We start from the raw sequence: 24142 nt of genomic DNA, 5'->3' as shown, positions 1-24142 counted from the left end.
ATTTGTTTAGTACCATAACAAGACCTTTTTTTTTAAAAGCAAAAGGCAATGCCATCGATCTATTAATATCACCAAAAACCTGTACAGCCCTTCGGACCTCCTCCCACAAAAATCTTGGGAGGCTGCCTATCATATACTCACATACAGACTAGACAAACGAGAAACGAGACACACAGGGGACACCAAGAGAGGGACGGCCAGGGAGACTAGAACCGCCCGCTCTCAAAGTCTCAGGTTTCCCAGGCTGGCCCTATCTGGGACTAAGCAGCCCCTAATGCACCTTGGCAGCTCCGAGGTAGAGAGGTAAAGAGAGTTAGCGCATCCTTCAGAGGCTGCTCTGGCTAGCGCGTCTGCCACGACATTCCCTTCACGGTAGATATGCGAGAAGGAAAGGGCCATAACATGGCTGAAATGGTGGATGGTCCCCATATGATATGAAATGTTCCATGGACAATGGCTAGCAGGGTTGGTTGCAGCTTCCACAACGATCTTCGAGTCCGATTCAACTACGATGTTCGAGAGGCCTAGGCGGTTCTAAAGGATTATCCCATCCAACATGGCTTGAGCCTCCACCGTTGTGTTTGTAGTGGTCCCATACCACCTGTGAAAAGCGAAAATGAAGTGGCCCTGGGAGTCTTTACAAACTCCCCCTCCGCTGCTATTACCTGGATTACCTCGAGAAGAGCTGTCAATATTCAGTTTGATCCACCCCAATGGGGGTGGCAGCCACTTGACAAGACGAGGTTTGTCGCTAGTTGTGTCTCTGTCAGTCCGAAGGTGCAAAGTGTTGATTGAAGCTGACTCTGTAAAAGAAGGCGATATAGAGGTAAGCAACGAATTTCCAATTTCCCGCAACCAGCCTATGACCCTGGCAATAACCTGACGGGCCGACATTCTAATCCCATCGAAGCGTGAGGCGTTACGACTAATCCACAGCTCCCATGAAATGAGCGCAGGGGTCAACCCAAGCAAGTGCTTGAGGCGCGATGAAGAGGAGGCTTTCGAAGACCAAAAGGAGACTCACTGCTGAATAGTGTGGGATAGGATTAGAGGGACATCAAAAATACAGTGGAGGTGAGCCCAAACAGCAATGGCAACGGACCTCAGGCAGAACAAATGATACAGGTTCTTACCCCTGTTAGCTTGGATGCTGGCGACCTGACTCGGCAAGGGGATGTGGGCCTGATGGGAATCCGACTGGGACCAGGCAGAAGACTGTTGCGATTGAGAGGGTGATGGTGAATCCCGTAGGTAGGGAAGCACTACCTCGCTGGGACGACGACGGCCAATTAGCCCTGAGATGGCCTGATTAGCCAGATCTTGGTCCCTGCAGCCGGCTGCATGCTTGATGAAGCGTGAATGGTATCCCCCACCTGCGCACCTGGACGGCTTCGCACCGAGGTCCCATCGACAGTGCTACAGCATTCGTACCGCGAGGCGAGACTCACCCAAGATCTTTTCTCTCAACAATTTGCACATAAAGGTAAGTGGAGAAGATGTATGTGAGAAAAAGAGCCTTTATTTGTTTAGTACCATAACAAGACCTTTTCTCTCAACAATATTCAACAATAGATTTGCATATGCAATGCACGAGAAGGGGAAATTGTTTGTGAGAAGTATCTTCTCATTCCGCTTCATGACTAAGAGTACAGGCTAATGTGGACCGGGAATGATACAGTTTCATCTCCATCACCAACCATTATTGTGTGCACCCCTACTGGCAAAACCAGGTAAGCTGTATGTGTCACCACACTCAAGCTCTTATAGAAGTCGATAGAGAACTTCACCATCTTGGTCACACCAGTAGGTACGAACACCCGTTTGAACTCCATCACTTGCTTAACAGGAGCTCCAACCAAATCGGCAGGCGGCTTTGAGTAGACCAAGATGATGTTGGACCCATCTTGATGCCCCCACATTACTCACTTCAATCTCAACATTGATTGCATCGCCACATCTTGTCTCTTCAACCAACATAGACGGGCATGATGGCACAAATGCATTGGGTTTTAAGCTAATGTCATGGCAATGTTGGTATGCCTTCAACTTCTTTGTAACAGATGATGGTGTAGATGTTAGCTTGTACTTGAACTAAGTGTAATTGAGCCCATAGCCAAATGGGTAGACCACCGAACCATCAAAGAATTTGTAGGTCCTCCTAGGGTAGCCCAAGTTATCAACTAGTCTCATTTGCATGGATGTCATGGGAAGCTTGGTTACGTAATCTGCAGTGTACCAAGTGATTGGTAGCCTCCCCCCTGGATTGTAATGTCCAAAGACAACATCTGTGATTGCCCGACCACCTTCTTGGCCAGGGTACCCAACCCAGATGATAGCATTAATCTTGGGGTTGGTCTTTGCGAATGTGATGTCGATGCCTCCAGCAGAAAGTATGATGAGTATGACTAGACCTGTGGCAGCATTGGCGACATCAGTGATAAGCTGAGTCTGGTAACCTGGAAGGAGGAGATTAGTCCGGTCCCAGCTTTCGGCCTCGATGGATAGATCTAACCCCGCAAAAATGATGGTTGCATCTGCTTCCTTTGAGGCTGCCACTGCCTTATTGATGAAGAATTAGTTCTTGCATGCAACGTCGCCACACCCCATTTCATGATGAACGGTTGCCAATGTAGAGAAGGCATCCAGGGGAGTCACATAGTGGCATGGAATGCCTGTAATAAAACCAAATCAACATATTAATGTATAATGCATTAGTAGTGCATTCCACCCTATAGCATTATAGTAAGGTTTGTACAAAAAGAACAAAATACTCTTAATATGGATGGTTTGGTAGGGAAATTTCTAAGCTTCTAATGGGTTGAGTGGGCCGAGCTACAAGCAATGTGTATAGTTGGTAATGGCCCAAGTGAAGATGGACCTAAACTAACCAATTGGGCACGTTACAGCTGTATAGTTATGGACATCACATTGGTAATTACCTAATTAGTTGTCATTGATTGAGAAGTAAATCCAAAAGTAACTAGGGTTTTTGGACCGAGACGGTCGAATTTCACTAAAATAGTCTCATTAGATCCTATAGTATACTAAGTGGACCACAAGGGAACATGGGAAATTCTAGTTGAGGAGGATCAAAATCATGTCAAAAAAAAATAAATTTACCTGCATAGTTTCCGATCATGGCCATGGTAGCATTAGCATGTGGGCCAACCAGGACAAGATTCTTGTACTTGTTGGATCTAAAAGGCAAGGTGTCACCTTCATTCTTGAGCAAAACAATCCCTTCCCTTGCAGATTCAGCTGCCAGATCCATGTTCTCCATTGAACAGACATCATCTCTTCCAAGCGATGCGTAGGTAGGGCTTCCATCAAAGAATCCGAGCCTCATTAGCACGACGTAGAGATTCCTCAATGCCTTGTCCACATCACTCTCTCTGACCTTTCCTTTCAAGATTGCTGATTCTGTGAAATTGGTATAGTAGGTTCCACAGTCTAAATCCATCCCTGAAAATAAACAAAAATTCAAAAAAAGAAAATTAATATACGATTAAGAGAGAAAAATGCTCGAATACGAGTTGGGTTATTGAGATTAGGAGCTTGCCAGCTTGGAGTACTTGCGCGACTGCATCCTCAGCTGTGTCGTCAAGCCATTTGTGGCCATGATGAATGACCTGGATTGAATCACAATCAGAAACAATGTACCTGTGAAAATTTTTGAGATTAAAATATCATCTACATTGCCGGTTTAATAAGCATTAATGCAGTGTATTGTGTACTAATGAGTAGAATAGATTTCCTTAACAACAGTCCATTTTACGTGCATGAGAAATGTTCTAAGACTAGTTAGTTGCATGGTAGGCTAAGGTGCAACTAGTTTTTTTTTTTTTTTTTTCCTTTTATTTTTTAGTAGGTAAGTTGGGCTTGAACCCACAATTCAACTGATTTGAACATGTTTTATTTATTTATTTTATTTTATTTTATACATATATCAAAAACCTTAAAATTTTCATTACCAACTGAAATTTAAAGCCTTTCAGGAGGGTCCAGCAAAAAAAAGAGCTAACCATTCCTATCATATAACTCTAGCTGCAAAAAAAAACCTGAAAGCACTAACAGAACAAGACAAAGAAGCCCCCTTAATCCCAGAAGAGAACCAGAAAAAACTGCTCCTCTTACTCCCTCCTGATGGCCCCTATGCTGGCATTATCCAAGGTGAGAGCACCCCGCACTAGCCTCGGAAGAGCGGGGTGAGAAGTAAACAATCTATTTGGGCTTCCTTCGCTAGCCATCCTAGCCGGGGCATCTGCCATTGAGTTCCCTTCATGCATAATATGGCTGAAGGAGAGGTTCAGGGCCTGGCGGAAATGCTGGATCACTCCCAGCTTATACCATATGTGCCAAGAGCTGGGGGCATGCGGTTCCCTTTACGCATAATATGGCTGATTTGAACATGTTGAACGATCCAATCATCATTCTGGATTTTCCATTCATTCCATACAATAATGGTAAACACTGTGGAAAAAAAAAAAAACTTACAATGATCGGATCATGCGAAGAAATGCCAAATATATCAAGAAATGATTAAAAATATATAGGAAGTAGAAAATTACAAGTTAAATTAACTTAAGTTAGTGGGAAATTTTAAAATATTGATTTACGTAGCTATATGTGGATACTTCAAAACCATTTTCATTTATGTGATTGAAATGAGAAAATACCAACATAGCTTCTTCTTTTTTTCAAGAGAAAAAAAAAGGAAAAGATTATTACCCATGAAGATCCCATTCTCCTCTTATAGTTTGAGATAAGAGTTTTGGGTCGGTGCATGTGGGGATGCCATTGACATGGTTGTAAGAGAACATGATGCTGCTAACATCTCCTTCCTTCACACACATTTCGAATGGGTAGAGGAACGTCTCCACCATGTCTTGCTCAGTCACCTTCAGAAAAAAAAAATATTTAAAAGATATATTTATGGGGAAAAACATAGCACAATCCAGGACAATAATCAGGAATACCCCATCTTGAACTTGCCCAGGCCGAGTCTTCTCATCAGTGGGCCACATTGAATTAGGGCAATTGGTTTCTTTTTCTTGCCTATCTTTTATCATTCAATTGCGGCCCACTTATTGAACGTCCTGCATTATTTTCATGATATGGTCCAACTAGTGAAGGGAAGAGCTTCGACTGAGTAGTAATTACCCTTGCATCAAAGTGGTATCGGTCGACGCCTAACCAGTTGTCAACATCGTAAGCAGCATAATGCTTGCAAGATGTAGCAACCTTGAGTGGCCTAGAGTTCAAGTCCTTGGGATTTTTGAAGCCCTTGACATCTTGCAAGCCCCTAACATAATTCACAGCATAGCGGCCGACGACGAACGGATCTTCACTTAGGGTCTCTGTGATTCTAACCCATCTGGGGTCCCTAACAACATTGATGTTAGGACTCCAGAATGTTAATCCAGCTAACCCTAGATTGTACATGGCCCTTGCCTCCGTAGAAACAACCTTCAACATGCATGGAAAGAAGAACAACATCATTAGCATAAGAACTCCAGTAGCTTATTTGGGAAATGTTAGTTATTTTATATTTCATGAAATATATAGTCCTCCATCTAGGTTTTGTTCAGCCCAAAAAATTGTACATGTGGGACCCACTTTCTAGTTATCCAAACAATTCATAAGTGATAGGAGATGCACAAAATCTCCCCAGATATCAGATATTGCTGACCATCCAATTAAGGCCCGATCTAACAAGCCCGACCAAGTTCTGGGAGTCTGGCTTGGGTGTCTGATGCATGACCTGATCGGGCAGAGCCCAATCAATTATTTCACGTTCAATCTCCTTTTGTTGTGTTAGGCTCATGCTAATCGCGGCTAAACTAATGTGTGTTCAATGAGTGACCTAATCGCGGCTAAACGAAATCGAACATCTTATAATACACCTTTATATTAACCAATATTATTTTTCGGATTCAAAGTTGGCTAAAGGCATTCTCCTGGGCAATACAAGGTGCCCATGGAAATGGAAACCTTGGGTAGACAGAATCATCTCTTTGAAGAAATCTGGCTTCTTTTCCTTCAATCACATTTTTCGTGAAGGTAATAGACCGGCTGACAGTTTGGCAAAGGAAGGGTGTGGGACACAGGCGTCAGTTCTTCATGGTCACTTAGGTTCCCTCCACAGGGAGAATAGGGGTTTGATTTTTTTTCAATAAGGTTGGGCTTGGAACGCTGCGAAACACTTCTCAGATCTCTCCATTTCCCTTCCTTTTTGTTCTCCTTTGTTCGATGTACATAGGTGTTGTTTCGTTTGGTGGCCTGTTCTTTTTTGTTGCTGGGCTGCCTTGATAGGTATAGGTTGTACATCCCGTTTCATATCTTAAATCTAATACGAGAGTTGTTTAAAAAATAAAAAATAAATTAATTAATTAAAAACCAATATTATTTCTAAGATTACAAACAAAATAAAAAAATAATAAATCTTAACATATTTACCTGCCCTATGGTTTTCCATAGTGACTCATTAAATGACGCTGCTGTGAGAAAACTGTTGGAAAGCTTGTAGCCCCCGGGATGCTATATATTATTATCAAAATGGATACCTGGGCTAGTGTTGGCCACACCATGGAGAGACTCTGACCACCATTCATACATGGGAAGTCCAAGCCTAGCAACCCCATATGCCTTGTTACCTAGTTGAGCCACTTTCTCCAAAATTGTCACGCTATCAACCAAGTCCTTTGCTCTAATACTATATGGTAGGGATTTATCACAAAATGCAAATTCGGCCATGTGAAGGCCTAAAGAAGTGAATCTTGAAGAGTCACAAACATGGGTGAAATTACTGCTAGCAAGGTCGTTACGATGATGATGACGGGCCTCGGTGGTCGTCGAGTCTTGTGGAGGAAGAGAATATGATGCTAGAGAATGAGAATGGAATGGAGGTATGTTTCTAGAATTTGTAGAGATGAGTAAAATAGATAAAAGAAGAGAAAAGAGAGTAATGGCTGCCATTTTCATGTGGAGCAAGTGAGAGGAGAAAGAGAGAATTCGATATGGCTTTAGAAGGAGTAAGTTCATGGCATGCATGCGTGCATGGACATGCCATTTTTCTATATGCTTTTTCTCTAAAAATAAATCTTATCCCTAACTACAATAACAATTTACTATTCGAACACAAACCAGAAAAACAGCCTCCGGCTAAAAACAAACAGTGATAAGAGATTAATGTAGATATGGTCCAAAACAAACGACTCCAACAGACTAGTCAAAAGTTGAATTCACTTACTTTTCAATGAACCCCACAAGCAGAGATGGTCCGTTGATCAGAACCATCGATGTTATTGGTCTGATGCTCCACTAAAACCAATGGGATGTTTTAGACAAATGATTTTTAGAGTTGAATGTGATCCATCGAAAATTTTCCTTTCAATCCTATACATATACAACACTCGGTGTAAGTTCCTTTTTTGGCTCATGCAACCAGAACAATATATGGATGGTTCATATATGACATTGGGAATAACTACCCATGATAGGTGGCCACCATGCTGGCACTTGCAGGAGCGAGTACACACGTACAGGTGAGGAGAGCTTTCCTTAATTTTATCATGCTAATCCTAATTACCCACCTTAAATGTGATCTGCATTGTTCTTAAAGTGGGCCCACCATGAACATTCCCAATCTACCCCAAATATCTAACTCGATCATACATACTATTCTAATAGTTTTCTAGCTGTCTGTCTTTTTAAATTTAGCTTGTCTCATCATCCAACTCACCTAAATATCGTGAGCAATCCTCGTATAATATCCTCATACCATTCCGCAGCTGAATTCTCACTAAAATTTCATGGAATTGTGGGCCACATGAGAATGGCATGATGCAACAGTGGGCCACATAAGAATCAAAATGACGTAATGGTGGGCCCCAATATCTCTTTTGATGGAACTCTCCACTTCAACTTGAGTTTCTAGATTTAATATCACCAGGCAGGCTATGTTTTGTTTTAATGGTGTGCACAGGGGAACCAAGCTCGGGTGATTTAGCCTTTTAAATTGACGAAACCCATGTGGATGAAAATGCGGAGAAAAATCCACGTGAGTTATTTGATACACTAGCGTATCATGATGTTGATAGACGGTCCCCACGGAAACTGTACCCATACATATGAGCATAAATTAAAGGAAACAGATTGGCTACTCCCCCTGCCATCAGCTCGGTGCCTAGTGGTTGGTGTTCTGTGGGCCCCAACATGATGTGTGTTTCATCCATTCCCTTCATCCATTATTAAAGATCATTTTAGGCTTGATCCCAAAATTGAGAGGGATATAAATCTCAGGTAGACCACACCGTAGGAAAACAATAGTTATTGGATATCCACCATTAAAAATCGCATAAGACCCACTGTATTGTTTATTTGACATCTAATCTGTTGATTAGGTCATACAGGCCCAGATGAAGGGCAAAAACAAAAATCAGCTTGATCTAAAACTTTTATGACCCCTAAAAGGTTTTTAATGGTTGACGCTCATTAAACACTGTTTCCTGTAATGTGGTCCACTTGTGATTGGAATACACCTCATTTTTGGTCTCATATCATAAAATGATATGAAAAAAAATATATGAATGGTTTGGATGAAACACATACATCATGGTGGGGCCTACAGAGCACCGACCATCAGGGAGAATAGCCAATTCGTTCCTAAATTAAACTACCCAAATTGCTGGGGTGATCATCATCCAATATAACATTGATTTTTTAATGGGATGATTGACTATTTTCATTTTTAGCTGTAGATTAAAGGTCCACCAATTGTGGATTTAAATTACTTTCCTAGCAACTTCCCACGCTTCAGACATGGGAAGGGGTGGACTAGCCCTCCCAATTCATCTCCACCGTCCACTCACTGGATGGGGGATCTCCGTGTCCATGGGATCTCATGCACGAGCTGGAGGCTAGCGGTGGAGACTAACAATATCAGCGATTGGATAACGGTCCCACAATCTTGCAAGGACTACGTGGGCCACTACATGTTGTGTCATCTATACGGTGAGGACTCCAACGAGGTTGCTGACACCGCAGCGACCTACGCTGCTAATCTTACGCTAGGAGGTGATGGAAAGGAGATATGGGTGTTCGTCGTTGATGAAACCGTGCTCTCTAACATACTGTACTATGCTCAACAAGGATTTGGGGCTGAGCTGTACGATAATTCCTTATTCCATGATAATGGTGATGATGGTGGGATGGTCTAAAAAATAATCTTATAACCCTAGCACATAAAACAGTATCCATGAGCTGTTAATTCAACTGGTGAACCACGTGATGGTTAGATAAACCTAGCTAATTCGAAAGGTGTCTAGTTTTCGTGGTGAGGAACAAGGCAAAATAAAATAAAATAAAATTGGAAGCATGCCAAGCTAGAAGGAAAATTCTCATATAAATTTGAACCGTCCACCTAGCTAGCGGGCTCTATTTGACCAATCCAATGATCATGCCACATGATTTACATTTTCGGTGCAAGTGATTTAATTCATAACAAAAGTATTTCATTTGAATTATTATTTTTTGAAAATTGAATAACAGTTGGAGTAATTTTCACCAGTCGGGCATCCCCACCGAGGATCTACTGGATGGCTGGTTTAGATTGATCACATCACATGCAATGTGTCATGAATTAGGAGACAAATACCCCTTCTTGATGCTGCACCAGTGGACCACTTTAGAAATCCCCACCCAGGCCTCTCTTTTTTTTCCTGAAGCGTAGGGGTATGAAAAGTGTTCTCGTATAAGGTTTTTATTTTCTATGAATTCGTCATTTCGTTGGAATGTCAGAACCGTGAAAGCATTGGATCCTACCATACAGATCACCTATGCAGAAATTGGAGTAATCTATTGATTATCTAGACAACAAAAGTACATTGAGTTGGATTGTAGGCTTTCCATTGATTTTGACGGTGCAGCCCATCTGTACGGTGAAACATCATGGTTTCTGCCCAAGATGCTCTTCATAAAGCTTGCCACCATCTGCACGACTTGGATGTTATAAACAAGTAGCACGTTACCTTCAAAAATGGCTTTGTATGCTAGACTTCCCATGCAACATAGTATGTGTGAACGTTTCTCTTTAAACATCATTTTGTATGATAAAGTATTCAGTGCTACGTTATAAAGTAATCAATCTTCATACACGTGGCATACTACGACATCACTACCGTTTATTTAATGGGCCCTTCTGTGGATAGGCCACATGCCAAAAGCCACACCAATTAGATGTTTATATCCATAGTAGTGAAACTCCCCTTCAATCCAGTTTGACTTTTGAGTTTAGGGCACGCCAAATGAAAGGTCAGTATTTATTACATAGTGGGCCGCATTGATAAAAGCCCACCATCCCACCACAATAAAAAGCCCACTCCTCTCCACATCTTTCTCATGATTTTGGTTCAAGCATGGCTCCAATTGGCTCGTTTCCTCTTTTGGGTGCTCCTTGTCATGTCTTTCCTAAGCCATGATGTGTGCCATGCAGCCCAGCACTTGTTGGGCACCGCTGATCTAGTGGGGCCACTCGCATCAACAGCCCAGTGCTCACTCGCAAACATTAACTTTGAAGCCAGGGCCCTCATTGGCGCCGGCGCCAATGCTAGTGCTAATGTACTACACCAAAATCGCTTAACTGGAACGGTTAGGATTTTGGTTCAGAAACGGCTTTAAGCCGTTCCTGATTCTACATGGTAATGAACCGTACTCAAATTCCTTACTATTATACAGTATTTCCACTATTTTGTTGGTGTGTCCCAATTGAGTGTTGGATCTTCTTATTTCTTTTATTATTGTTTTATTATTTTATTTTGAAACAGATGAACATAATGGATTCGATTAGTAACCTCTGAGTGGACACCACAAAGCTCGAGAGGCACATTGGTTAATATCTGCCACGGATTACCGATTCGTTTTCAGCCTTTTCTTACGCCAAAAGCTCTCAAACCCTATTTCGCGTCCATTTCCGTCTCCCTCTCTCGATCTCCCTCTCCCTGTCCCTCCCCCTCTCCCTCTCTTTCGATCTCCCTCTCCCAATCTCAACCCTCTCTCTCCCCAGCCAAATCTAGAAAATGCCAATATTTCCAACATGCATTTTGAAGAAATTCCTGGAATCCCCAAAATCCCCAATCTTTCTCACCCTTCTCCCCTTCTTTTTTTTTTCAATCCTCAGTACAGCTAAGAAATCTCTCTCTCACTCTCTCTCTCTCTCTCTCTCTCTCTCTCTCTCTCTGTTGAAGAAGCATTAGCCATAGTGGTCTCGATCCGCCCCCTCCTAGGGCCGTGCGAGATGGACTACACAATCCAGATTGGCGACCGTCAGATCCTCACCACCGTCGCCGAAAGTGACATTGATGACCAGATGTGGGTGCGCGATGTCCGCCAGCTCTATTGTCCGAAGATCACATTCATAGGCGTTGATATCGTATGGGACTCGAAGAAGCTCAAGAAGGAGTGCCCTGTGCTCTCCGTCGACAATGTGATAGAGCTGTAGCCGATCGTCGAGAGGAAACTGATTAAGGTCGATAAGAAATGCAATTCAATTGAATTGCAATTCAATCTAAAGAGACCTCTAATAACTGAATTTGTGTTGTGATATTATCTTATTAATTAGATGTAATGCACCAGGATGTAGTGCAAATACAAAAATCACCCTAAGACAAATATCAAGCAGGCCACACCGTAATGGTTTTATGTCATCACATTGGTCTAGCTTATCATAGCTTTCATGGGCTGATACTTGGTACATATGGTTAACATATATGTTTTCTCCTTATGAGCGGATAGATTTACCCCCACAAAGTTGAGATCTTTTTTGTAGTTGCATAAAACAAGTGTGCTAAATTATTTGGATTTGAAATTTGTTAAGGCCCGATCCATCCCGATTGCTACATTAAAAGCTTGCTGGCTTAATTTCTACACAATAACATTGTTGGGCTTTTCTTCCTTTTTCTGTGCACGAGCGCGCACCACTCCTAAAGACCACAATAACATTATTGGAATGTTGGTGCCTCTACGATGTATGGCAAGTCAAGGGCAATCATATGATATGGCTATTGTCCTCGCATGCAGATGCTACGTTCTCTGCTGTCCGTGGTTCAATCTGTGATTTTTTTGTGCTGCCTCAACTTCAAATCAGCTTCAGCTTTAGATCTTTACAAGAAGTAGGTTTCTGGAACGGAAAGTGAAGTGAAGGTAGTTTCTTTCTGGGGCAGATGCTGGAAAATATATAGTGAGGCTATCCAAGGGGTGTCTATCTCTGGGCATTGTGGGGTCGGGTTTTTTCTTCTTGCTGATGGTTCGTGAGGTGGCTATGTTTTAGAAGTGATATTTGGCTAATGTGTGGCTGCTTGGCATCAATTATAATGTTGGTGACGATCGGTGCAGGCTGCATACAGGTGTGGGCCATTGAGAGTGGGTCATCTGAATTGTTTGAATATAGCAGATTTTGTTCTAAGGTCAGTCGTTTGGGTGGAATGGCTAGCCAGATTTGGACTAGTTGTTTCAGAGGATAAGGCTACTGGTTTGTTGTAAAGGTAATAGCTTGTAAATGCAGGAAGGGTGGCAGCATCTGGCTGTGGGTATGATTGTAGCATGTGCAGCGGAGGAGTTGGGAAATGTCCCCTTACTGCTGGTTCGCAAGGCGGCGATGTTCTGGAAATTATTTCTACCTTCTGAGTGGCTGCTTGGCATCAAATGTCATGCTGGAAAGCCCTGTTGTGATACGAAGAAAGGGTAGCTTTAGCTTTCTTCTTAGTTTTTTTCTCTATTTTTAGTTTTTCTGATTTCCCGATATGATAGGTGAGGCCTGCTCTTTTGTGTGGAGCCCACTCGAAAGTGTAGCTTGTACATCATCTATTCTTATTAACAAAGATTTAGGGGCATGGCCATGCTTTTGAAAAAAAAAAAAAAAAGAGGAGCAAAATCAAGAGAAATCAGCCATGCAGGCCGGGATGAAGGAAACAAAAGAAATAAGGCCTAATATGCAAATATAATAATAACATTGATCGTCTCCTCTCCTAATACAAATTTTATTAATAAATTCTATCACTTTCTTTCCTATCATCTACAACTTTTTTATTTATATTTTTTCTACCACAATCTTTATCCCATTTTATTATTTTCTCCTCCTATATATCAAAGTTTTTATCCATCAATTTCTCTCGGACTCATTTTCACTTTCTCTCCTGATTGGCCCCCTATGTTTACTCTCTTCATTTCTTTGTATCTACTTACTACATGTCTCTTACCCATCAGTGTTTTTAAATTCCATGTAGCAAGATAAATACAATTCTCCTAGGCTAGCTTCTTTACCCACTCGCATTTAGAGTGGTGTGGAAATTAATCCTTGTTTGTTTTTCTTAACAAATGGCTATTGTTGCGACGAGTCACTTCCAGACACTCTAGCCAACTTTTGCCCATTTGTCACTACACCCAGGTTTTATTGTCGCACGTTACATACAGGGAATGCTTTAATGTGAGATGGGAATGTTAGGTTTTCAGATTCATGGTAAAAGCCATAGTATAAGTTTCAAACCAATTGCCAATCTGATATAACCCTCCTCCTTTATCCAAGTTAGGAATCCGTAATGAGAGTACAAAACTCCCTCTAACAGAATGTGCTAGGCTGATACATAGGTTGATTACAATTAACCGCTTTCAAATAGTCTATTAGATAGGATGATTTCAACGAGTTGATTACTTAGCTTTTACCAATTATTTGAGTGTTCTTTTTAAATATACAGTGGATAACTAAGATTGGGATCATCATGAGGTGGCCATGATGGAGTTTAAAGAAAATCGACTCAAAATACTTTAATGTTAGTTAAAAAATAAATCATCATCTATTCATATCAGAGGTCTTATACATTAGCCACGTTGTCAATAGGTGATGCACATAAAGGTAAGTGGAGAAGATGTATGTTAGCAAAAGAGGCCTTTATTTGTTTAGTACCCTAACAAGAAGACCTTTTCTCTCAACAATATTCAACTATAGATTTGCATATGCAATGCTAGGGTAGGGGAAGTTGTTTGTGAGGAGTATATTCACATTTCCCTTCATAACTAAGAGTACAGGTTAACATGGACTGGGAATGATACAGCTTCATCTCCATCACCAACCATGATCGTGTGCTCCCCTGCTGGCAAAACAAGGTAAGCTGTATCTGTCACCACACTCAAGCTCTTACAGACGTCAATCGAGAACTTCACCGTCTTGGTCACACCAGTAGGTACGAACACCCGTTTGAACTCTACCACTTGCTTAGCAGGGCCTCCAACCAAATCGGCAGGCGGCTTAGAGTAGACCAAGATGACGTGGGACCCATCTTGATGCCCTACGTTACTCACTTCAATCTCAACGTTGATTGCATCGCCACATCTTGTCTCTTCCACCAACACAGACGGGCATGATGGCACAAATGCATTGGGTTTTAAGCTAATGTCATGGCAATGTTGGTGCGCCTTCAACTTCTTTGTAACGGATGATGGCGCAGATGTGAGCTTGTACTTGAACTGAGTGTAACTGAGCCCATAGCCAAATGGGTAGACCACCGGACCATCGAAGAATTTGTAGGTCCTCCCAGGGTAGCCCAAGTTATCAACTGGTCTCATTTGCATGGATGTCATTGGAAGCTTGGTTACATAGTCTGCAGTGTACCAAGTGATCGGTAGCCTCCCCCCTGGATTGTAATGCCCAAATACAACATCAGCGATTGCCCGACCGCCTTCTTGGCCAGGGTACCCAGCCCAGATGATGGCATTAATCTTAGGGTTGGTCTTAGCGAACGTGATGTCTACGCCTCCAGCAGAAAGTATGATGAGTACGACTGGGCCTGCGGCAGCATCGGCAACATCAAGGATCAGCTGAGTCTGGTAACCTGGAAGGAGGAGATTAGTCCGGTCCAAGCTTTCGGCCTCGATGGATAGATCTAACCCAGCAAAAATGATGGTTGCATCTGCTTCCTTTGAGGCTGCCACTGCTTGATTGATGAAGGACTGGTTCTTGCATGCCACATCAACACACCCCATCTCGTGATGAACTGTTGCCAGTGCAGAGAAGGCGTCCAGGGGAGTCACATAGTGGCATGGAATGCCTGTAGTAATACCAAACCAACATATGAATGTGTGATGCGTTAGTGGTGCATTCCACACTATGGTATTATAGCAAGGTTGGTTAGTACGGGAAGAACAAAATATCCCTCCTAATACGGATGGTTTGCTAGGGAATTTTCCAAGCTTTTAATGGACTGGATGGTAATTAATGGGACCAAGTGAAGATAGACCTAAACTAGCCCAATCAGGCCCATCACAACCCTACAGTGATGGACACTTCATTGGTAATTGACCAATTAGTTATCATTGACCAAGAAGGAAATCCCAAAGGAACTAGGGTTTTTGGAGGGATAGCTCATGACAATTCAATTTCACTGAAATAGTCTCCTGATGTTTGGACTACATGGAACATGGGAAATTCTTGTTGGGAAAGATCTAAATCATGGAAACGAAAAATTAAAAATAAAATAAAATTACCGGCATAGTTTCCAATCATGGCTGCAGTTGCATTAGCATGTGGGCCCACCAGGACAAGCTTTTTGTACTTGTTGGATCTCAAAGGTAAAGTTTCACCCTCATTCTTGAGCAAAACAATCCCTTCCCTTGCAGATTCAGCTGCCAAGTCCATGTTCTCCATTGAACACACATCATCTCTTCCAAGCGAAGCAAATGTTGGGCTTCCATCAAAGAATCCAAGCCTCATTAGCACGACGTAGAGATTCCTCAATGCCTTGTCCACATCACTCTCTCTGGCCTTTCCTTTCAAGATTGCTGATTCGGTGAAGTTAGTATAGTAGGTTCCACAGTCCAAATCCATCCCTGAAATTTTTTTAAAAAAAATGCAAAGAACCAAAAGCGAAAATTAATATATATAATTAAAAAAAGATCTTGAATGCAATTTGAGTTATTGAGATTGGGAGCTTGCCAGCTTGGAGTACTTGAGCAACTGCATCCTCTGCTGTGTCGTTGAGCCATTTATGGCCATGATGAATGACCTCGATTGAATCACAATCGGCAACAATGTACCTGTGAAAATTTTTAAGATTTAAATATTAGTTGCATGGTAGGTTACAGTGTAACTATTTTATATAAATGTGTGTGTGTGTGTGTGCGCGCGTTGGGCTCGAATCCCCGATGCAACTAATTTTTTTCCTTTACAGATTTTTTTTAACGGTAAAATGTGCTTGAACCCACGATTCAACTAGTTGATTTGAGCATTTTGGGTGACCCAATCTTCGATCTGGATTTTCCATTCATTCCATACAACAATGGGCAATGCTCTTGAAAAAATCACAATGATTGGATCATGCGAAGAAATGCAAAATATATCGGGAAATGATTAACAAAATCGCTAGTAGAAATTTACAAGTTAAATTAACTAAGTGGAAAAAAATTAATTATTGATTTTCGTTGCTGTATGTAGATACTTCAAAACCATTTTCATTTATATGATTGAAATAAGAAAATACCAACATAGCTTCTTGTTTTTTTTAAGTTTAAAAATAAATAAATAAAACAACATTACCCATGAAGATCCCATTCTCCTCTTATCGTTTGAGATAGAAGTTTTGGGTCGGCGCATGTGGGGATGCCGTTGACACGGTTGTAAGAGCACATGACGCTGCTAACGTCTCCTTCCTTCACACACATCTCGAATGGACGAAGGAACGTCTCCACCATGTCTTGCTCAGTCACCTTCAGAAAAAATATTTAAAAGATACATGTATGAGGAAGATTCGGGACATTAATCAAGGATACCACATCATGAACTTGCCCAGGCCAAGTCAGCTCATCAGTGGGCCACATTGAATTAGGGCAATTGGTTTCTTTTTCTTGCCTATCTTTTATCATTCGACAGCAGCCCACTTATTGAACGGCATGCCTTATTTTCATGATATGGACCAACTAGTGAAGGGAAGAGCTTAGATTGAGTAGTGATTACCCTTGCATCGAAGTGGTATCTGTCGATGCCTAACCAGTTGTCGACGTCGTAAGCAGCGTAATGCTTGCAGGATGCAGCAATCTTCAGTGGCCTAGAGTTCAAGTCCTTAGGATTTTTGTGCCCCGCGACGTCTTGCAAGCCCCTAACGTAATTCACAGCATAGCGGCCCACCACGAACGGGTCTTCACCTGGGGTCTCTGTGATTCTACCCCACCTGGGGTCCCTAACAACATTGATGTTAGGACTCCAGAATGTCAATCCAGCTAAACCTAAATTGTACATGGCCCTTGCCTCTGTAGAAACAACCTTCAATATGCAAGGAAAGAAGAACAAAGTCATTAGCATAAGAACTCCAGTAGCTTATTTGGGAAACGTTCATTATTTTATATTTCATGAAATATGTAGTGCTCCATCTTCCATTTGTTCAGCCCAACAAACTGTACATGTGGGACCCACTTTCTAGTTATCCAAACAGTTCAAAAGTGATGGGAGGTACGTACATAAAATCTCACACCCGATATCAGATATTGCTGACCATCAAATTAAGGTCTCATCTAACAAGCCCGCCAACTTATGGACTGGGCTTGGTCCTACTAGCTTGGCCCGTGGTCTGGCTTGGGTGTCTGCAGACATGGCCTGGCCATGCCCGACCCAACCTGACTTAAAATGTATGTCTTATGTCCCATCAATATGCCATTCCAATTCTTGGTTAGGAAACTTATCCATCTTCAATGTAGACCATTGGTTCCATACCTCTAAGTTCTCCGTTTCTTTGTGCATGTGTGATCTACTTGATCAATAGAAATATTAAGAACAATCAAGTGGAAAATAAAGATTTTATCACTTTTCAAGCTGGTTGGGTCGGGTTCGAGCCCAATCAATTATTTAATTTTCAATCTCCTTTTGTTGTGCTAGGCTCATGCTAATCGCGGCTAAACTGATCAGCCCATGGCCAGCCCTGGCCCCACCATTGCTGGGTCCAATGAAATTGAGAATCTTATAATACACCTTTGTATTAACCAATATTATTTCTAAGATTACAAAAAAAAAATTTTCTTAACATATTTACCTGCCCTATGGTTTTCCATAGTGACTCATTAAATGACGCCGCCGTGAGAATAACGGTTGGAAAGCTCGTGGCCCCCGGGATGCTATTATTATCGAAATGGGTACCTGGGCCTGTGTTGGCCACACCATGGAGAGCTTCTGACCACCATTCATACATTGGAAGTCCAAGCCTAGCCACCCCATATGCCTTGTTCCCTAGTTGAGCCACCTTCTCCGAAATTGTCATGCTATCAACCAAGTCCTTTGCTCTGATACTATATGGAAGTGATTTATCACAATATGCAAATTCGGCCATGTGAAGACCTAAAGAAGCGAATCTTGAAGAGTCACAAACATGGGTGAAATTACTGCTAGCAAGGTCACGATGAGGGTTATGATGATGACGATGGGCCTCGGTGGTCGTCCAGTCTTGTGGAGGAGAAAGAGAATCTGATGGTGCTAGAGAATGAGAATGGATTGGAGGTATGTTTCTAGAATTTGTAGAGATGATTAAAACAGAAAGAAGAAGAGAAAAGAGAGTAATGGCTGCCATTTTCATGTGGAGCAAGTGAGAGGAGAAAGAGAGAATTCGATATGGCTTTACAAGGAGTAAGTTCATGTATTTATAAGCATGCATGCATGCATGGACATGCCACTTTTTCTAAAAGCTTTTTCTATAAAAATAAATCTCAAGCTTACCTACAATAACAATTTACTATAAGAACACAAAACAGAAAAACGGCCTCTGTCTTAAAAAAAAAAAAAACGGTGATAAGAGATTAATGTAGACATGGTCCAAAACAAACGACTCCAACAGATCCCAGTCAAAAGCTTAATTCACTTACTGCTCAATGAACCCCACAAGCAGAGATGGTCCGTTGATCAGAACCACCCATGTCATTAGTCTGATTCTCCACTAAAACCAATGGGATGTTTTAGACCAATGATTTTTGGAGTTGAATGTGATCCATCGAAAATTTTCTTTTCAATCCTATACATAAATAGCACTCGGTGTAAGTACCTTTTTTTGGCTCATGCAACCAAAACAATATGGATGGTTCATATATGACATTGGGAATAACTACCCATGATAGGTGGGCCACCATGCTGGCACTTGCAGGAGCGAGTACGCACGTGCAGGTGAGGAGAGGTCTCCTTTATTTTATCAAGCTAATCATAAGTACCCACCTTAAATGTGATCTGCACGGTTCTTAAAGTGGGCCCACCATGAACATTCTCAGGCTACCCCAAATATCTGGCTCGATCATACATTCTATTCTAATGGTTTTCTAGTTATCTGTCTTTTTAAATTTAGCTTGTCTCATCATCCAACTCACCTGAATATCATGGGCAATCCTTGAATAATATCCTCATACCATTGAATTCTCACTAAAATTTCATGGAATTGTGGGCCCCATGAGAATGGCATGATGCAACAGTGGGCCACACAAGAATCAAAATGACGTAATGGTGGGCCCCAATATCTCTTTGATGCAACGTTCCACTTCCACTTGAGTTTCTAGTTTTAATAACACCAGGCTGGCCATGTTTTGTTTTAATGGTGTGCACAAGGAAACCATGCTCGGGTGATTTAGCCTTTTAAAATGACAAAACCCATGTGGATGAAAATGCGGAGAAAAATCCACGTGAGTTATTTGATACACTGGCTTATCATGATGCTAATAAACATGCCCATATGAGCATAAATTAAAGGAAACGTATTGGCTATTCCCCTTGCCACCAGCCGGGTGCTAGTGGTCGATGCTCTGTGGGCTCTAACATGATGTATGTGTTTCATCCATTCCGTTCATCCATTATTAAAGATCATTTTAGGGCTTGATCCCAAAATTGAGAGGGATATAAATCTCAGGTGGACCACACCACAGGAAAACTATAGTTATTGGATATCCACCATCAAAAACCTCATAAGACCCACTGTACTGTTTATTTGACATCCAATCAATTGATTAGGTCATACAGGGCCAGATGAAGGGCAAAAACAAAAATCAGCTTGATCTAAAACTTTTATGGCCCCCAAAAGGTTTTTAATGGTTGACGCTCATTAAACAGTGTTTCCTGTAATGCGGTTCAGATGCGATTGGAATACACCTCCTTTTTGGTCTTGTAACATAAAATGATATGGAAAAATATATGAATGGCATGGATGAGACACATACATCATGGTAGGGCCCACAGAGCACAGACCACCAGCCATGGGTTGTGGCAGGGGAGTAGCCCATCCGTTTCCTAAATTAAACTACCCAAATTGCTGGAGCGATCATCCAATATAACATTGATTTTTTAATGGGATGATTGACTATTTTCATTTTTTACCGTAGATTAAATGTCTACCAATTGTGGATTTAAATAACCTTCCTAGCAACTTCCCACGCTTCAGACGTGGGAAGGGGTGGACTAGCCCTCCCAATTCATCTCCACCGTCCACTCACCGGATGTGGAATCTCTGTGTCCATGGGATCTCATGCACGAGCTGGAGGCTAGCGGGGGAGACTAACAATATCGGCGAATGGATAACGGCCCCGCAATCTTACAAGGACTACGTGGGCCACTACATGTTGGGTCATCTATACCGTGAGGACTCCAACGTGGTTGCTGGCACCGCAGCGACCTACGCCGCTAATCTTATGTTAGGAGGTATGTGATGGAAAGGAGATATGGGTGTTTGACGTTGATGAAACCGTGCTCTCTAACGTACTGTACTATGCTCAACAAGGATTTGGGGCTGAGCCGTATGATAATTCCTTATTCCATGATAATGGTGATGATGGTGGGATGGTCTAAAAATTAATCTTATAACCCTAGCACATAAAACAATATCCATGAGTTGTTAATTCAACTAGGGAACTACGTGATGGTTAGATAAACCTAGCTAATTCGAAAGGTGTCTAGTTTTCGTGGTGAGGAACAAGGCAAAATAAAATAAAATAAAACTGGAAGCATGCCAAGCTAGAAGGAAAATTCTCATATAAATTTGAACCGTCCACCTAGCTAGTGGGCTCTATCTGACCAATCCAATGATCATGCCACATGATTTACAATTTCGGTGCAAGTGATTTAATTCATAACAAAAGTATTTCATTTGAATTATTATTTTTTGAAAATTGAATAACAGTTGGAGTAATTTTCACCAGTCGGGCATCCCCACCGAGGATCTACTGGATGGCTGGTTTAGATTGATCACATCACATGCAATGTGTCATGAATTAGGAGACAAATACCCCTTCTTGATGCTGCACGAGTGGACCACTTTAAAAATCCCCACCCAGGCCTCTCTTTTTTTTCCTGAAGCGTAGGGGTATGAAAAGTGTTCTCGTATAAGGTTTTTATTTTCTATGAATTCGTCATTTCGTTGGAATGCCAGAACCGTGAAAGCTTTGGATCCTACCATAGAGATCACCTATGCAGAAATTGGAGTAATCTATTGATTATCTAGACAACAAAAGTACATTGAGTTAGATTGTAGGCTTTCCATTGATTTTGACGGTGCAGCCCATCTGTACAGTGAAACATCATGGTTTCTGCCCAAGATGCTCTTCATAAAGCTTGCCACCATCTGCACGGCTTGGATGTTATAAACAAGTAGCACGTTACCTTCAAAAATAGCTTTGTATGCTAGACTTCCCATGCAACATAGTATGTGTGAACGTTTCTCTTTAAACATCATTTTGTATGATAAAGTATTCAGTGCTACGTTATAAAGTAATCAATCTTCATACACGTGGCATACTACGACATCACTACCGTTTATTTAATGGGCCCTTCTGTGGATAGGCCACATGCCAAAAGCCACACCAATTAGATGTTTATATCCATAGTAGTGAAACTCCCCTTCAATCCAGTTTGACTTTTGAGTTTAGGGCACGCCAAATGAAAGGTCAGTATTTATTACATAGTGGGCCGCATTGATAAAAGCCCACCATCCCACCACAATAAAAAGCCCACTCCTCTCCACATCTTTCTCATGATTTTGGTTCAAGCATGGCTCCAATTGGCTCGTTTCCTCTTTTGGGTGCTCCTTGTCATGTCTTTCCTAAGCCATGATGTGTGCCATGCAGCCCAGCACTTGTTGGGCACCGATGATCTAGTGGGGCCACTCGCATCAACAGCCCAGTGCTCACTCGCAAACATTAACTTTGAAGCCAGGGCCCTCATTGGCGCCGGCGCCAATGCTAGTGCTAATGTACTACACCAAAATCGCTTAACTGGAACGGTTAGGATTTTGGTTCAGAAACGGCTTTAAGCCGTTCCTGATTCTACATGGTAATGAACCGTACTCAAATTCCTTACTATTATACAGTATTTCCACTATTTTGTTGGTGTGTCCCAATTGAGTGTTGGATCTTCTTATTTCTTTTATTATTGTTTTATTATTTTATTTTGAAACAGATGAACATAATGGATTCGATTAGTAACCTCTGAGTGGACACCACAAAGCTCGAGAGGCACATTGGTTAATATCTGCCACGGATTACCGATTCGTTTTCAGCCTTTTCTTACGCCAAAAGCTCTCAAACCCTATTTCGCGTCCATTTCCGTCTCCCTCTCTCGATCTCCCTCTCCCTGTCCCTCCCCCTCTCCCTCTCTTTCGATCTCCCTCTCCCAATCTCAACCCTCTCTCTCCCCAGCCAAATCTAGAAAATGCCAATATTTCCAACATGCATTTTGAAGAAATTCCTGGAATCCCCAAAATCCCCAATCTTTCTCACCCTTCTCCCCTTCTTTTTTTTTTCAATCCTCAGTACAGCTAAGAAATCTCTCTCTCTCTCTCTCTCTCTCTCTCTCTCTGTTGAAGAAGCATTAGCCATAGTGGTCTCGATCCGCCCCCTCCTAGGGCCGTGCGAGATGGACTACACAATCCAGATTGGCGACCGTCAGATCCTCACCACCGTCGCCGAAAGTGACATTGATGACCAGATGTGGGTGCGCGATGTCCGCCAGCTCTATTGTCCGAAGATCACATTCATAGGCGTTGATATCGTATGGGACTCGAAGAAGCTCAAGAAGGAGTGCCCTGTGCTCTCCGTCGACAATGTGATAGAGCTGTAGCCGATCGTCGAGAGGAAACTGATTAAGGTCGATAAGAAATGCAATTCAATTGAATTGCAATTCAATCTAAAGAGACCTCTAATAACTGAATTTGTGTTGTGATATTATCTTATTAATTAGATGTAATGCACCAGGATGTAGTGCAAATACAAAAATCACCCTAAGACAAATATCAAGCAGGCCACACCGTAATGGTTTTATGTCATCACATTGGTCTAGCTTATCATAGCTTTCATGGGCTGATACTTGGTACATATGGTTAACATATATGTTTTCTCCTTATGAGCGGATAGATTTACCCCCACAAAGTTGAGATCTTTTTTGTAGTTGCATAAAACAAGTGTGCTAAATTATTTGGATTTGAAATTTGTTAAGGCCTGATCCATCCCGATTGCTACATTAAAAGCTTGTTGGCTTAATTTCTACACAATAACATTGTTGGGCTTTTCTTCCTTTATTTCTGTGCACGAGCGCGCATCACTCCTAAAGACCACAATAACATTATTGGAATGTTGGTGCCTCTACGATGTATGGCAAGTCAAGGGCAATCATATGATATGGCTATTGTCCTCGCATGCAGATGCTACGTTCTCTGATGTCCGTGGTTCAATCTGTGATTTTTTTGTGCTGCCTTAAGTTCAAATCAGCTTCAGCTTTAGATCTTCACAAGAAGTAGGTTTCTGGAATGGAGAGTGAAGTGAAGGTAGTTTCTTTTTGGGGCAGATGCTGGAAAATATATAGTGAGGCTATCCAGGGGTGTCTATCTCTGGGCATTGTGGGGTCGGGTTTTTTCTTCTTGTTGATGGTTCGTGAGGTGGCTATGTTTTAGAAGTGATATTTGGCTAATGTGTGGCTGCTTGGCATCAATTATAATGTTGGTGACGATCGGTGCAGGCTGCATACAGGTGTGGGCCATTGAGAGTGGGTCATCTGAATTGTTTGAATATAGGAGATTTTGTTCTAAGGTCAGTCGTGTGGGTGGAATTGCTGGACAGATTTGGACTAGGTGTTACAGCGGATAAGGCTACT

The 24142-nt window shown here is 41.9% G+C and overlaps 2 protein-coding genes and 1 pseudogene across 2 annotated transcripts; 1 reads left to right on the top strand and 2 right to left on the bottom strand.

Annotated features, from left to right (window-relative positions):
- Positions 1-1529: 1529 nt before the first annotated feature.
- Positions 1530-6975, bottom strand: LOC131221792 (probable beta-D-xylosidase 2; annotated as a pseudogene).
- A 1898-nt stretch (positions 6976-8873) lies between these two features.
- Positions 8874-9218, top strand: LOC131221790 (acid phosphatase 1-like). Its single transcript, XM_058217093.1, has one exon. It carries the CDS (start codon positions 8874-8876, stop codon positions 9216-9218), a length of 345 nt encoding a protein of 114 aa, XP_058073076.1.
- Positions 9219-13781: 4563 nt separating this feature from the next.
- Positions 13782-18694, bottom strand: LOC131219902 (probable beta-D-xylosidase 5). The gene is made up of 6 exons (XM_058214895.1): positions 18069-18694; positions 17000-17305; positions 16583-16752; positions 15983-16083; positions 15535-15876; positions 13782-15098 (listed from the first exon to the last, which is right to left on the bottom strand). The coding sequence occupies exons 1-6, from the start codon at positions 18681-18683 to the stop codon at positions 14068-14070; spliced, it is 2565 nt and encodes an 854-aa protein (XP_058070878.1). The 5' UTR covers positions 18684-18694; the 3' UTR covers positions 13782-14067.
- Between the last annotated feature and the right edge of the window lie 5448 nt (positions 18695-24142).

The sequence above is a fragment of the Magnolia sinica genome, chromosome 12 (assembly GCF_029962835.1).
Source record: "Magnolia sinica isolate HGM2019 chromosome 12, MsV1, whole genome shotgun sequence".
NCBI classification, from domain to species: Eukaryota; Viridiplantae; Streptophyta; class Magnoliopsida; order Magnoliales; family Magnoliaceae; genus Magnolia; species Magnolia sinica.
The sequence above is the reverse complement of the archived record's forward strand: the minus strand, read 5'-3'. Positions and strand labels throughout refer to the sequence as shown.

Coding starts and splice junctions, on each gene's coding strand:
- LOC131221790 (XM_058217093.1), top strand. CDS start 8,874: ATGGGGGATCTCCGTGTCCATGGGATCTCATGCACGAGCTGGAGGCTA.
- LOC131219902 (XM_058214895.1), bottom strand. CDS start 18,683: ATGCATGCTTATAAATACATGAACTTACTCCTTGTAAAGCCATATCGA. Junction 16,084..16,582: donor GGAGAATGGGATCTTCATGG/GTAATGTTGTTT, acceptor AAATTTTCACAG/GTACATTGTTGCCGATTGTG. Junction 15,099..15,534: donor CATGATTGGAAACTATGCCG/GTAATTTTATTT, acceptor GTATTACTACAG/GCATTCCATGCCACTATGTG.